We start from the raw sequence: 15,798 nt of genomic DNA on the forward strand, positions 1-15,798 counted from the left end.
TCCGAAGTGGGATCAACGCAACAGAATATTTCTTCTCTGCGATCGCGGAAGGCTTCACGCGATCGCGATTCATTGGCACGTTTCTCACATTTTACTCACTGCGATCGCGACCAATTCCCCGCGATCGCATAGAACACTGCTGTAGCCAAAAACCAGCAGTTAAAAATGGCCTATAAATGGTCCGAAACCACCCCGAAACTCACCCGAGGCTCCCGGGACCCCAACCAAAAGCACGTACATGTCTTAAAACATTATCCAAACTTGTTCCAATCATCAAAACACATCTAACAACACTAAAATCATCAATTCTCATCGGATTCAAGCCTAAGTTCTTTAAAAACTTTCGAAACACGCATTCGATCAAAAACCCAACCAAACGGCGTCCGAATGACTTGAAATTTTGCACACACATCACAAATCACATATCGAAGCTACAACAACTCTCGGAATTCCATTCCGACCCTCGGATCAAAATCTCACCTATCAACCGGAATCCGCCAAAATACTAACTTCGCCAATTCAATCCTAATTCTACACCGGACCTCCAAAATCAATTCCGATCTCACTCCTAAGTCACAAATCATCCCCCGAAGCTAACCAAATCACCGGAAATTACATCCGAGCCCTATAACTCATAAGTCAACATCCGGTTAACTTTTTCAACTTAAGCCTTCCTTAAAGAGACTAAGTGTCTCATTTCTTATCAAAGCCAATCCAAATCAACTCTCACACACCACATACCGATAACGAAACATGAAGAAGCATAAAATGGGGAAAACGGAGCAGTAACACATGAGACGACGGGTCGGGTCGTCACAGATGCCCTTCTTGAATGGAGATTTGGAGGAAGAAATCTACATGGAACAACCTGAAGGGTTTGTGGTTCCAGGTAAAGAAAAGAAGGTATATAGACTTGTTAAGTCCCTTTAAGGACTAAAACAAGCACCCAAACAATGGCATGCGAAATTTGACCAAACAATATTGTCAAATGGTTTTAAGATAAATGAATGTGATAAATATGTGTACATTAAAAATGTTCCAAATCACATAGTCATTGTTTGCTTATATTTGGATGATATGCTGATAATGAGCTAGCAAGTTTGATATAAAGGACTTGGGAGTTGCTGATTTAATTTTGAGGATTAAGATCCATAAGACTCCTCAAGGTCTGGCATTGTCACTATCTCATTATATTAAGACAATACTTGGAAAATTCAAGCACTTAGGGTTCAAAGTTGCAAAGACTCCAATTGACGTGAATTTTGCATTAGCAAAGAACAAAGGCGAAAGCATATCACAATTGGATTATGCTCGTGTGTTGGGATGCTTAATGTATATCATGAATTATAAACGACAAGATATAGCTTGTGCTAAAGTAAATTGAGTCGATACACGAGCAATCCAGGTCAATCTCATTGGATGGCAATGAAACGAGTTTTGGGATATTTAGAACATACCCAGGACTTTGCTTTGCACTACAGTAAATATCCTATGGTGATTGAGGGATACTGTGATGCAAATTGGATCACCGGTTTAACTGATTCTAAGTCCACAAGTGAATACGTATTCACTATTGGTAGAGGAGCGATATCTTGGAAGTCGTCCAAACAAACTTGTATTGCCCGCTTTACAATGGAGGCTGAGTTCATAGCCTTAGATAAAGCCGGTGAGGAAGCTGAATGGCTTCGAAATTTCTTGGAAGACATTCCATTTTGGCCTAAATCTTTGGCACCAATATGCATACATTGCGATAGTCAAGCGGCAATTGGAAGGGCTGGGAGCGTTATGTATAACGGCAAATCTCGTCATATAGGACGAAGACATAAAACCGTTATGCAACTACTCTCTAGAGGAATTATCACGATTGACTACGTAAAGTCAAGTGATAATGTGTCGGATCCACTTACAAAAGGCCTAACTAGAGAGGTAGCTGAGAAATCATCGAGGGGAATGGGACTATGACCTAGAATAAGTCATTGTGGTAGTAACTCTACCTAGAAGACTAGAGATCCCAAGATCTAGGTTCAAGGAGATCAAACAAAGTCATTAATGACGGTTCAATATTGTCAACTAAAATTTGGTCCATTCTCGTGATGAGACGATGTTCAGTACCAAGGATAAAACATTAAGACTTTTTAATGATTTCTAAATTTGATACGGGGTATATCAAATAGTGTATCTATGGGATGACACGTTTAAGAATCACCTATGTAAGTGTGAAGTGTTAGCCGCTCTAAGGAGAATTTTGTAAGGTCAGTTCTCTACGCACTTATGAAACCAGGCGATGTTCATGGATGAAACGAACACAACAATGAGAACCAAAGACGATTAAGGGTTGATTGTGTGACTTATGGTTGTCTAGGTATACACCAAAGTTTGACGGTTCAAAGATTTCAATCTACCGATTGACCGAGTATATCTGACATAAGTTCACTACGGAAAGTTCAAAGGAAAACCTACTTATCCAAATGTGATTAATCCTTGCTTGCGAATAACATAGTTTTTGATGCATATTTCCGTGATATAGCCATTGCCCATTCATGTGGGGGACTGTTGAGTTTTTTAAGCTAAAATAAACTTAAAAGAAGGTGAATGGGAAATGGAGGGAAAATGAAATTTTTAAGTTTTCCTCCTTGACAATGGGACATTGTGCCATATTGAAAGAGGAAAAGGTTTTTGATGGGTATATATACAATTGCTCTTCTTTTAGATCTTAAAGAGTTAAGAAGAAGGCAAGACTCGCGCCGTCGCTCGCTCGCTCGGCTCGGCTTCGGCTTCGGCTTCGGATTTGAATTTGGATTTGGTCAAATGATCGATTGGTTGATTAATATTTTGGACCAAATTTATTTATTAATAGTAAATATTAATGTAATATTATTAAATATCTGTGTTTGTAACGGAAATTAATATTAAATCCAAATTATCCGTTTCATTGACTCTGCCCGTCCATTTTTTGTAACGGAAAACATTTCTGCCAGTTTTAATTTGCGTAAATGGCCATTTACGTTATGACCATTTTGCGTGACTGACCTCTCTTCATTTGAACTCAACAGGTTGGGGCTATAAATAAGTTATCCATTCTCTTAGATTTTCCATACGAATTTCTGAATACTCCTCATTTCTTCTGCATTGTTTTACCTAGAAAGAAAGCAACAGTAAGTGTGATTTGCCACCGATCATTGTGTTGCTGAAACACTAGGGTTTGAAGAACCACCACACTAGTGTGTAATTTGTTCTATCCCGCTCCACAACCTTGGATACTAGGAGGGGATTAAGTTCCTTAAGGAAACACTGTGAATTCAGTGGGCTTTGATTAAATTCTGTTTCTGTTTTTCATTTCTGTTTATACGTTATTTTATATTCTCCAGAATTATTTTACAGATACAATGTACTAACAAGAAAAAATTTCAGCTCATCACACTTTTAAATTTTCGTTTTACTTTCACAATTGTTGACAAATTCTTGTTGTTCTCTTTACGGCTGGTGATGTGAGGTTTGTTGGTTTATTCCCAAAAAATTAACTCCCAAAAGTGTTTCTCTTAATTAGTTGTTTGCTATTCATAACACTGTATTGTTAATTGAGTTAGAAGATAAAAACTTTGGCTAGAATCTATAGAACTTGATCATAATTTGGTGAATAACACATGACGATCCTGGCGGAGATAATCTTCAATCTGATCTAATAGAACAAAGTCTTAAAAAGGGAAAGAATTTTGTGTGGGAAAGATGACGATAGAGAAAAAAATTATAAGCTAACGGAATAAGCTATAAACTAATTTGAGAATAGAGTTGGAAAAAAATACAGGATTGCTTCTCCTTTTTAATGCTTAACCGTTAAAAAGGACATTGCTTCAAAGTTTTTTGTGAAAAGAGCCAGATGTCGGTTTTTCATTTGTTTTTTGCCATGTCACTGAAGGTTGAACGACACGCATATTTCTTTCTGTACTACTTTAGCTTCTTGTGTTTGATAGGTACACTTTGTGTAAAGATGGAGTGCCTAATGGGTTATGAGGTTAGTTTAAGGCTCTAGATGAAAAAAGGGGATAAGTTTAAGGGGCTGTCTATTCCGCCAATAAAGAAATATTTCAAATTGATGTTTCCAAGTCATACCTTTTCTTGTACAAAACAAGACTTTTCTTTTACTAGACTCTACCAAAAAACAAGATTCAAGAATTGAATAAAAAAGAAAACCCACAAAGCCTACTCTGTCTTACGTAGTTCTTGTTCACCTTAAAAACTTGTCCAGCACATCATTTTCAACAATTTTCAGATTAAATAAATGGGTGCAATGATCTGTGTTGTGAGTTTGACTTCAATCTAGTTGAACCTATCTTGATTAATCCCAATTCAGGTTTTTCTGTGTCAATGGATGAGACCCTCATAGTCCATGTGGAAGAATCCAAACCCGTAGAAAAGGAGCGAACTGAATCCCAAAACAATGAAATTCAAGAAAATGGAAATGGAAGTAGGCATGATCATGATCATGATGAAACTAATTTAGATAAAACCCTTATGAGGTTAGACTTACTTCTCACTTTGTTGGGATTCAATCAGTCTTCAGTTGTAAGGTTTGTGCTGTCATGGATTTTCTTCTTGTTATTTGGGGTCGTGCTTCCTGTTGTGATGTTGGAGCTCTCTAATTGTCCTGGATGTGAAAAGGGTCAAATCAAAAGCTTTGAGCTGGATATTTTGGCTTCTCAGGCTCTTCTTGCTGCTGCATCCTTGATTTGCCTTTCACATAACCTTCGCAAGTATGGAATCCGGAAATTCCTCTTTGTTGATCGCTACAGTGGCCATATGGAGCGTTTTAGTGACCAATATCTTAACAAAATCTCTGTGAGTACCTTCTTATCTATGTAATTATTGTATGCTAATCTTGCTACTTCCTTCCTGATTTAATAGAAGCAAATTTTAATTTTTATGGACCCCTTCCACCAGATTAATTTACTCATCTTAATTCATTAAATAAAAGGGCTTTAGAAAGTGATCTAACACCTTCTTCCATTAGTTTGGGAGGTAGGTAATGTATGGGACAAATTTTAGTTCGCGAGGTAGGTTATGTAAGCGATAAAAGTATGTAGGTTGCTCAATCTGAGTCTGTCACGCCATATTTCCTTATTACAGTAGACGTCACTTTCCACGTGCTTGTTTTTGTTGATTATGTGGATCTATTTTTGGTAATATTGCCCGGGAGCACTATTATATGAATTAAGTTTGGAAACTTGTCATCTTTAAAGATTGTTGGTATTGCTTTGTGATGACTTCCACTCTGGAACATCAGTAGAATAATAAAGGAATTTGGATGTGAATATTAGAAAACGAAAAGCAAAAGTGAGGGAAGATGTTTGAAAGATGTGGTTGAGATCTGTTAATGCTTAAAGGAGTGCATCATACCAGCTGATATTGATGGATTAGTAACCACATCCTCCGTGTGCATGAGATCATTGTCATAAAATATGGACGAACAAACCTTTCCGATCTTCAAACAAACATTAAACTTAGGTGTTTTGATGAAATGTAAGTACTCTTAGCTTTCCCACTAGCAGTTTCATATATGCTTCCTTTTCTTTATCCAAGTCGGTGGGCTACCTGACATAAGATTCCGAAGAGAAAGTAGCACATTTACTTATCAAAAGAAAAAGAGAGAAAGTAGTATATTTACTCTACCTAATAAAGAGATCAGGTAATGAAGGCAAATTAGATTACTTGTCAAAAAAATTTTTTTTTTTGAAGGCAATTTAGGTTAGCTCTCACTACCCTGGTCATCATCCTAAGCCTAAGTACTGAATGAATCAGGTTTTCAATTTGGACTTCTCCACTTTCATTAATAATTTATTCCCATGTCATATTTAGGACTTCAAACATTTACCAAATTTTGTTTTGCAGGATTCTGTTCGCTTGCTAGTATTGTGGGTGTTGCCATGTTTCCTTTTGAAGACTGCACGTGAAATAATTCGCATTTTGTACGTGCATCATGAGTCATGGTGGAAATCGGCTGCTATTTCATTTGCTTTTATTTCATCATGGACTTATATTACGGCAATTTTCCTGTCAGCTTGTGTTTTGTTCCACCTGGTCTGTAAATTGCAAATTATACACTTTGATGACTATGTGAAGCTCTTGGAAAGGGAGCCTGAATGTTTTGTTTTGATACAAGAACACGTTCGTCTACGCTATCATCTCTCCAAAATTAGTCATAGATTTCGAATCTATCTTCTGCTGGAGTTCTTAATTGTCATTGTGAGCCATTTTGTGACTCTCTTCCAGACCACTGGTTATACCGGGCTGATCACTTACATAAATGGTGGTGATTTTGCGGTAAGTTTTTTCCTTCCTTTTAATAGACAGATGTTATCTGGTTGTTGTTTCCGAGTGATCCAGATGCAATTATTTCCCATGTATCGTGGTTATTCCGTTGGTTAATTTAGTCAATTCCCAATATTTACATACTTTGTTTGAGAATTTTTAAGAGCAACTCCTTCATGAATTATTTTTTTGAATGTGAGTAAATCAACTTTTCATTTGCACATCCAATGTACTTCTTTATGTGCATTTCCCTGTACTTCACTAGTTGTCATGATTCACTTTTTGTTGGAAGTGAGGGGTTTGTCTAAAAAGCTCTACTTTCAGAATTCAAGGTTAATTTTTCATCGCTCTTCTCCTCCTCCGGTTTTCAGGTCTCCTCAGTTGTTCAGGTGGTAGGGGTGATCCTTTGCTTGAATGCTGCTGCAAAAATATCCCACAGAGCCCAAGGTATTGGATCAGTGGCAAGTAGATGGCATGCTTTGGCTACATGCACTTCAGGTGAAGCGTCCCAAATGAGAAACTCAACTAGCATGAGTAACCTGGAGGTTAACCGGTCTAGCTCATTCTATATGAACTTCTCAGAGAGCGATTTGGAGTCTCTAGATTTTGTAACTGAACCGACAAATACGCAATTGGCTTCTTACATGTCCTCGTACCAAAAGAGACAAGCCCTAGGTATGTAAGACTATGTTGACACCTCAGTTAGAAAAGAGCCAGGATTCGCTTTTGTTTGTACACCATAGATCACATATATTCATGCAAGGTACACCTCACACAAGCTTCTGAAAATAAATATTTACTCTGTTTGATGGTTCCTTCTGAATTGGAATTATGGGCTTCACTAAACAAACAAGAAATTCTATGAATCGTGCAGTTGGACACATATTGTGTTTTTGCTCGTTATCATGCCAAAACAATTGAATGCACTTATCATCTTCCTATGCTGTCCATGTTACACGGCTGCAATGACTTTACCTCGTGAAGCTAAAACAACGATTTCCTAGTCCTGTTAACAAAAGCTGTGTGCAATTATTTGAAGTTCTGGCAAACTTAATTATCTGTTCCCAGGTTGATCTAAGTAACGTTATGTTTCTCCAAACTAAAATGATTCTCTTATTATTCGAATTGATATGCTTTAGTTACCTCACTGTAAACGGTTGTCTCCAGCAGGTCAGTCTTCAGACACAATTTGCTCAAATGTCACCCATTACCCAAATCTCTACTTGTCGGTGCGCTTATGAAAAAGATAGAAAAGACGGTTCCCCTGCCTTCAAAGTCATAGCAACATACTGCACTTCTATCTGATGAATCTCTTTTCTTCCTTATCTGAGTGCTATCATTTTTTAATTTTGTTTTCTTCCTTTTCCATGGAAATGGAATGAAGCGAGCCCAAATGGAGTGAAATGGGTATTGAAGAGCCCAACATATTACTAGTTTGTGACTGAGAAGTAGTTGCTGGTGTAGTTGTATGTTGTCTCTTTTGGTTCTATGGCATTTAGTGTCATGCATTTAAACTCAGTTTATTTATGTATTATTGGTTATGCAGTGATGTATTTGCAGAACAATCCTGGGGGAATTACCATATTTGGATGGACAGTTGATAGAGGTCTCATCAACACAATCTTCTTCATTGAATTGACAGTGGTAACGTTCATCCTCGGAAAGACCATAGTTTTCACGGGTCACTAGCTTCTCAATGTTTTGCAAAGATGATGATTATATCGCTTGTCCTGATTGGTGCTGACACCTCTATCTGAGTTCAAGGTACTGGAATAGACAATATCACCTCAATCTATCGGCAAACAGGAGGGTCTCAACTGAATCAATGTTGCTTTTGATTATTCATCAAGTATATTCCAAAGCTAAAAGCTTATCCAATCCTTCTTTCCGTTCCAAACATATACATACTCACCAGTTCTAGGTGCTGATGCTGGCAATTTCTAAATTGTTTTGTTTCATCCTTCTTGCTCCATTGAAGTTACCCCTGTTGCTTTTGAAAAAAGGTGAGGTTGAGGAGTGTTGTAGAAAGAACAGAAAGGAAATGAATGAAGGATGGTTTCTGCATGAAGGATGTAACTTGCCTCAAGATATGAGTATCAACGGGCCTCATATTCCTATTGTATATGGCTAGTAATTTGGTTTTGTCATCTTTACATTTCATGTCTATATATTTGTCAATCTTGGCGACCTTTTTCTGCTTTTGAGCAAGGAGCAATAAATGGAAAACAGACAGTTAAAAGTAGTTCGACACAAACTTGTGATTTCAGGCGATACAATATGATAAATTTACCCAATAACTCATAATGTCTACAATTGATTCAAGGGAAAAGAACATGGTCAAGTTCGTACACAAAGCTCGAGGAGTTAACAAGGTACCAATTAGTAGTGTCTCAGTGGGCGAAGTGTACTAATAGCCACTTTTAAGTCTGCTATTTAAAATATATCCACGGTTTATAACGTATTTAAAGATTAGTCAATTCATCAAAACTTCAAGAAAGTATCTAGAATTTGAAAATTCATGTCTTGAATTTTTGAGTTGCTAATTTGAAATTCAGGACTAAGTGTGCTGAATTTCTTAACCACTAATTTAAAATCCAGGACATCAGATTCGAACTTCAGGACACAATTTTCGAACTTTAGGACACGATGTCCTGAAGTTTGAATTTTGAGGTTTACACTCTAGGACGCCGTGTCCTAAAATTTGAGCTAATCTTTAAATATATTGTAAGCTGTAAATATATTTTAAACAACATGCTTAAGAGTGACTTGCTGATGTCATTTCCACTGTTTTAGTATCAACATATTTCACAGAAATTCTTCAATTTGTTTTTCCATTTGTTAGACTATGAGAAGTGAATAATTATCCGGGGCAAATCTGGATCATTTTGCATAATGCAAGGTTAAATTGATCAATCTTCCTTGAAAAAAGACCCGGGTGTTGGAAAACTTATGTTGTTAGTCAATAAGGGTAAATATAGCCCCTTTTGGTAACCACAAGGATTGATTTTACCCTTGAAGAGACACCCAAAACCCTAGCAAACAACCTACATATGTTGCACGCTTACACCAAATCAAAACAGCCACTACTTTGAACCAAACACACCTAAAACCTATTGAAGTTATCCATGGTGTACCAACAATTCAATTTACAATGGATGAACGTGTGGAATTTGCAAAGGAGGAGGGCCAACATCAATCTATTGTAGTGAAATTATCCTCAAATACATCGGACTTATCAATATTGAGAACCCTACTACCGAATGTTTTTGGCATCAAAGGGTAGTGTTTGATCGGGCAACTGGCCCCTAGACAATTGCTCATTAGGGTTGATCAACAGGAAGATTTTGTTAATTCATTAGCAAGGTCAGTCAACTAATTCAATCACAATGGAAAGGAGCATCAAATTAGGGTATTCCCATGGTCTATTGGTTTTATAAGCATGTTTGGATGGTTGTCCTACGTTGTATCGTACTGTATTGTTATTCCAAAACAATGTTTGTTTTGATTGTTTCATTAAAATTGATTGTATTGTATTGTTAAATCCATTGTTCCGGAACAATGAAAAGTCTTTTTTTTTTTTGAAACAACCCATTTGGTGGGGTCAGATTGTTTCCTAATATTTTTTTCAATTATGCCCTAACTTATTACTCCACAATTCTATTTTACTCTTTACCTTTTTTTTTATTTTAACTCCAAATCTCTAACCTATAACCTACTTTGTATTTTTCCAGAACTTTTGCCGCCTTCTTCTGTTTTATTTTTTAAAATTATTTTTATGCATATTTTTTGATAAATTTAATATTTAAACAGTTGAGCTTATTTTAGTAAGCTTATAAGTTACAGTACAATACGATATATTTAAACCAAACAGCAAAATATTATTTAACGATAACAAACAATACAATCTATCCAAACATTATATTCATAAAACGATACAATACTATACAATACAATACATTATAAAACGACGAAAGCAGTATTACAGAAAGGAGGAAACAACGAAGGCAGTAGTTTGGATTTCTTTGCCAAATCTGCCTCCGGAGTTGTTTGCCAAGAAAACTTTGTTGTCCATAGCATCAGTTGTTGGCAAACCCATAGCCATTGATAAAGCTACTCAGATCAATTCACGTCCAAGTACTGCTAGAGTAGGTGATCCTTGATTTAATATACCAGCTACCTGATAAGTTGAGACTGCAATTTGTGGACAAACACACGTGGAAGACTGTGGAAGTTTTCCAAGATTTTGTCTATGATAATTTGCCATTATATTGAAGCCATTGCAAACATCAAGGACATGATGAAAAAACTTGTCGATTATTGAATAGAAAGGCAGTATGGAGTATGCAATATGAGGAAGAAACAGTCATGCAACGTGAGGAAGAAGCAGCCATGAATGAAGGAATGCTGGTTGAAACGTTACAAGGGGATGCGAGGGAATTCTTGAATGCTAAAAAGTAGCAAAGAATGGAGATTTCTAAGCAGTTAGAAGTCCCAGTTGATCTAACAATAGCTTCACACACATAGGAAACTGTTTCAGCAATGGAAAAGGATAATTCCAATCCTATGTTGAGTAGGAAAGGATGTGAGGAACTAGACGAGAAGGAGGCAGCCTTAGTCATCAAAGGAAACCCTATGACTACTGTTGATTCCCCATCTCCTATCTCTAATAGGAATCAACCTCCTACAATCCATGGAACTATTGGTGATTGTGTCATTGTGCATAAGATAAAATAGAAGATGAGGCTGGTGGTGATACAATGGATGCAATAAATAATGATAAACAACTGGTACCAGCTTTAAAAGTGAATGAGGAAGCTGGACATCCTCAACAAGTGGTAGAAAATCCTACTACGACATCAACAATTTATCCTACTAATGTATTTGGTACATAAGTTGAAGCTGCAAATAATGGTAATGGAGTTACAAAAAATAATGAAGCTATTGTTGCATCAGGTAAAACAGGAGCATAAGCTATTCATCTTGAAGCTGTGGGAGGGAACGATGCATCAAGTGTTGGGCAGATGGTTGTTGAAGTCCAGCTGACTGGAAAAACTAAGGGTGGAGTTGATTCAAAAGTTACTAGAGAGACAAAGGGAGTACCAGGAGGGGAATGGACTGTAGTACAAAGCAAAAAAAGGGTTCCCTGGTAGTAACAATAAACAACAAAACAAGCTTCAACTAGTTCAAAGTAGTAGTTCGGATGCACGTTTGAAGGCAGCGAAAAATTGCACAAATGTGTTTGCTTCTCTCTCGAAAAGTCAAGAGCATAATGTAACATGTCCAGTTTTGCATTTTTCCAATCCAAAAGTTGCAAAAATAATACATGAAACCCATGCAGCTATGATGATGAATTCGACCACAAATATCAAACCACCTTTGGTTACATTGAATACATCGGTTCAGGAGGTTCCTTCTCAATCTATGGAGTCATTTGGTGAGCATGAAGGTGATTCCAGGCAAATGTTATTATCTATAGGGAATGATCTTAACTTAGAGAAAGGTATGACTTCACTATCAGAAGCTAATTCCACAAATGTTTTGTTTGGTTCTAAGGAAAAATAACTACTAGTGCTCCTAGGTGGGCTAATTTGGTAACGTAGATCTCCTCCTAGGAGCAAGTCCTCAAGCACCTGTTTTTGTGCCCTCAAGTAAGGCCATAACTTCTGCTCAAGATAGGGCTCTTTTGGATGCCCTGGTGACTCCAAACTTGAGTAAAAATACACTCTCAGTTGGTGCAAAGACAAATGCACAAGGTCTGCAATTTAATGGGAACAAGTTCAAGAAGACTGCTCAATTTCAAGCCTCTAAAATCAAGCCTATTGGATTGGTTGTAAAGAGACATGAACCTGGTGGAATTGTTGACCAAGAAATAGCTAATGCAATAGAAAATGAAAAATTGGGAGAGGACATTGATATGGATGATGATGAAGCTATTGCAGCAGGAATGGAGAGAGTCTCTAGGGATGGAGAGACCTCACTCCCATGCATGGTGGAAAGAAAAAGAAGACACATCGAAGGAAGAAAAGCTGGGATAGCATTATTACCAGAAGAACTCTCCCTATGAGAGTTGCAAAGCAGGCTTCTCTATCAAGATTATATACATTTTTGAACTTACAGTCGATATTGAGTAGGTTTGAAGAGGATGACAAGAAGAATTTGGCAATCGTTAAAGGGCTTCAAATTGTAGAAAACTTCACCCAAAAGATGAGCCTGGCTCAAATTTTTTTATTGTATTTTATCATTTCTTTAGTATTATCATTTGTAATATCATCATAGAGTATGTTATAAACTCTATGATGATCATAGCTTATTTGATTATTTCTAGTTCGTATTTTTTACATGCTTGTTAATAGTAGAGGTACTTGACCTCATAAGGGTTAGTAGGGTCAGGCCTAGCCCCCTTACTTGTACTTATTGTATACGGTCGAAATCAGGCACGCTCGATTTCCCATGCTCGAGGGATCGCTTTAGGTCCGAATTCGGGTAAGCTCGAATTCGAGGTCGACGGACCAGACTCGAGCTCGAAGACAGAATACAATGCCCGAAGATAGGAGTACGAGGAACACCGAAACCTAGTATACTCGACCCCGAATAATACCGTTATAAATTTGTAACACAATGAACAAGATTCCTGCCACGTTCCCAAGATCATGGCGCAAATCCTGGAATAGGATTGTACAATTCCGTAGTAGACGGTTAGACAGCTGTCCCAATAATATTCCTTACTGAAAATGGAAATGTACCTTATTTAGGGTTTCCCTATTATATAAAGGGGACCCCAATCATTTGTAACATCATCTAATCATTGGCAGAAAAATATACTATCCTACTTTTCTCGCTTATTGAGCTGTCCTTTTGCTTTATTGTTCTTACTTTATTATTCTTGATTCATCTCGAGGTCACTGAGCTCGAGGTCGATACTGCTAAACAACACTGGTTTGATTCACTTACTTCTTTCATTTCCACTTCATACTTCTTGATTATTAATTGGTATTGAACTAAATCACGTATCTTTAAAATCACAAATCAAATTTAATTGTTACTCGTATTTTCGAGGTAAACACTTATTCTTTTGAGGTTCTTTTTATTAAAATAAAAGCCACTAGATATGCTCCCTAGTGGTATATTAGCTTTAAAAAAACCAAAAAATGGTTTTCTTTTATGTAAAAAGTGCACCCTCAACAGATAGTGTGTGTATGTTATTGTAGAAATTTGTTTTTTTTTTTCAAATTAAAACAATAATGCATTGATCCCATTACAATGGTGTTTTGATCTCAAATCAAGCAACAAGGGACGGGAAAAAGAACCAGGGTTCAAACACCATGTGTTTAAACTTTTTACACAACAATCGCACCTTAGTCAACTCTTTAACTTTAAGCCTACAAAAATGAAAATTTCTCTTCCAAATCAATTACGAACCTCTCGAATATCGAAAACAACCATACATGTAAGTCGTAATACATCATATGAAGCTACTCAAGACCTCAACCACCAAACGGAAGGCCAATGCTCAAATCGACCAGTCGGGTCGTTACATTCTCCCTTACTTAAACATATATTCGTTCTCAAACGCGCCAAGAGTCATTCCAAATCCATCAAATTAATGTATAAAATCACCATACAAATACCCATTGGTGATCCCACGTTACTAAATTTATATAAGCCCGTCAACACCACCTAATCGAAGATTCATTCTTCAACCTTTGTCCACAAACCTTATAATCCAATCTTCAGCATCTGGAATTCAGTATAAGACCCGATTCTCGCATCTATACACTGCATAAATCTAAACAAGTTGTATCAAGCCATAACCATATTCCAAGATATAATCATACGATATACTACATAACTCATGTACCCATAGTAATATCTTCCAACCCAATAGCTGTTCATTGCAAAATATGGTATCGGCGACACACCTCATATAAAATAAAACCTTGTTCTAATCCTTCGTACACTGCCAATAATGAAAGAAACATGCAGAAACTCATAACCACTCATCAGATCAACAAGTCGTAGAGCTCTTTCGCCCGATAAGAGCCATCGACAAATTTTAAGCTGGTCAACATCATTCCTCTCCAAGCGTACCTTATCCAAATACGATTGCACTACTTCTAGGTCTAAAAAAACCTAATCTCCCGCAGCATAAGATGCTCGACTGACAAGCCACACCAAATTTTATGCCCCTAGTTCCGCATACGATGCAATGCGTGCACCAATCAAGCAACAACTCGAATGTAACCAATGATGGGACGAGTAGCAAATGAGAGAACCATACTGCAAGCTCAACAAACACAACCACAAACACAATGCTATGAATCCATCCCAAAAGGGAGAAGCAAAACAGACGAAATGACCACGAATAATCTCATGCTAACATAGTCTCGATGCGACACATCACCCAATCCAAACATGCCGATACACATGGAATAACCGTCGAACCATAATGCTCACAATCATCAACAACAAGCGCACCAAAAGAATGACCATAACCTTGGAGAAACGGATAACACCATATACCACAAATAGGAAAAACATGACTAAGTGCAATAAACAACTCGACATCCCAAGAGCTATCTCGCTCAAAGTTTGCCACAAGGCCCAAGCAGAATCACATCATGTGTGCAAATAGTCAATAGTCTCACCACCCCTCGTAGCATAAGAGTAACACATGGAACATATTAGGACATGAATAAGATCAAATTTAGTCGATGGCACACCCCTAAACTCCAATCATACACAAATATGTATATAACCTTCCAAAAGTGCATAGTAACCTAACTATAACAATACAATCGGCCGTCAAACTCTTAACACACCTTCACAGTCCGCAACCAAGGAACAGTCTGCCTCTGAGAACGTCCGGTCCCTAGACCTCAAGAATACAGGAATTTCCATATCCGATCCCAACTCCACCACTCAAATGACTGACACATCCCTCATACACAATAATCTCACAAGAAACACATCCCATGGATCTTTCGTGCCATGTAGAAAAATTAGAACATCAGCAGTCAACACCCAGGCGATTACCGCAATACAGTTAAGCATCCACGAGTCAAAACACAATGTGCCTTCTTAAATGCACACCCTTCTCAGGTGGTGCCAAATAGTGCCAGCATTCTTCTAAACATCCAAAATCTTCCATGCTGTCTAGATCTCATGACCTTCCTTTCAAAACTGAACCACAATCTTGTACATGCTACCTCAATCATACACGGTGCACCGTATCTATCATGTCATCATATGAAAAACACGAGAATCTCATTATCAAACCTGAATCATGAGTAGGATAAACACTCACCAGTGAGAAACCTTTCCACTTAACCCATTTCAGGAGAGAACATTCCGACACGCAACAAACCTTTTACACCCGTGGAAGACAAGCTATGGTCAAAACCATCAAGAACTCTTCGAAACCCATTTGCACATAACCAAGCCATCAGAACTAAATCTCTCTAACTCAACCAAGTCACACAGGTCGCCAAACCC

The 15,798-nt window shown here is 37.5% G+C and overlaps 1 protein-coding gene across 2 annotated transcripts; it reads left to right on the forward strand.

The window, feature by feature from the left end:
• The first annotated feature begins 4,022 nt into the window (after positions 1-4,022).
• On the forward strand, positions 4,023-8,453 carry LOC109240156. 2 transcript variants are annotated; one of them, XR_002070010.1, is made up of 4 exons: positions 4,023-4,836; positions 5,887-6,318; positions 6,678-7,069; positions 7,853-7,901. XR_002070010.1 is itself a non-coding variant. In XM_019406783.1 (4 exons), the coding sequence occupies exons 1-4, from the start codon at positions 4,366-4,368 to the stop codon at positions 7,993-7,995; spliced, it is 1,350 nt and encodes a 449-aa protein (XP_019262328.1). In that variant the 5' UTR covers positions 4,025-4,365; the 3' UTR covers positions 7,996-8,453. The 2 variants fall into 2 exon arrangements, 1 of the variants encoding a protein (XP_019262328.1); XM_019406783.1 differs by having other exon boundaries at positions 4,025-4,836; positions 6,678-6,981; positions 7,853-8,453.
• Positions 8,454-15,798: the final 7,345 nt, after the last annotated feature.

The sequence above is a fragment of the Nicotiana attenuata genome, unplaced genomic scaffold (assembly GCF_001879085.1).
Source record: "Nicotiana attenuata strain UT unplaced genomic scaffold, NIATTr2, whole genome shotgun sequence".
NCBI lineage: Eukaryota > Viridiplantae > Streptophyta > Magnoliopsida > Solanales > Solanaceae > Nicotiana > Nicotiana attenuata.

What these genes read in the sequence shown, in the direction of transcription:
- LOC109240156 (XM_019406783.1), top strand. Translation starts at nt 4,366, where the DNA reads ATGGATGAGACCCTCATAGTCCATGTGGAAGAATCCAAACCCGTAGAA. An exon ending in AATATCTTAACAAAATCTCT is followed by an intron (nt 4,837 to 5,886) that starts GTGAGTACCTTC and finishes TTTGTTTTGCAG; the next exon opens with GATTCTGTTCGCTTGCTAGT. An exon ending in TAAATGGTGGTGATTTTGCG is followed by an intron (nt 6,319 to 6,677) that starts GTAAGTTTTTTC and finishes TCCGGTTTTCAG; the next exon opens with GTCTCCTCAGTTGTTCAGGT.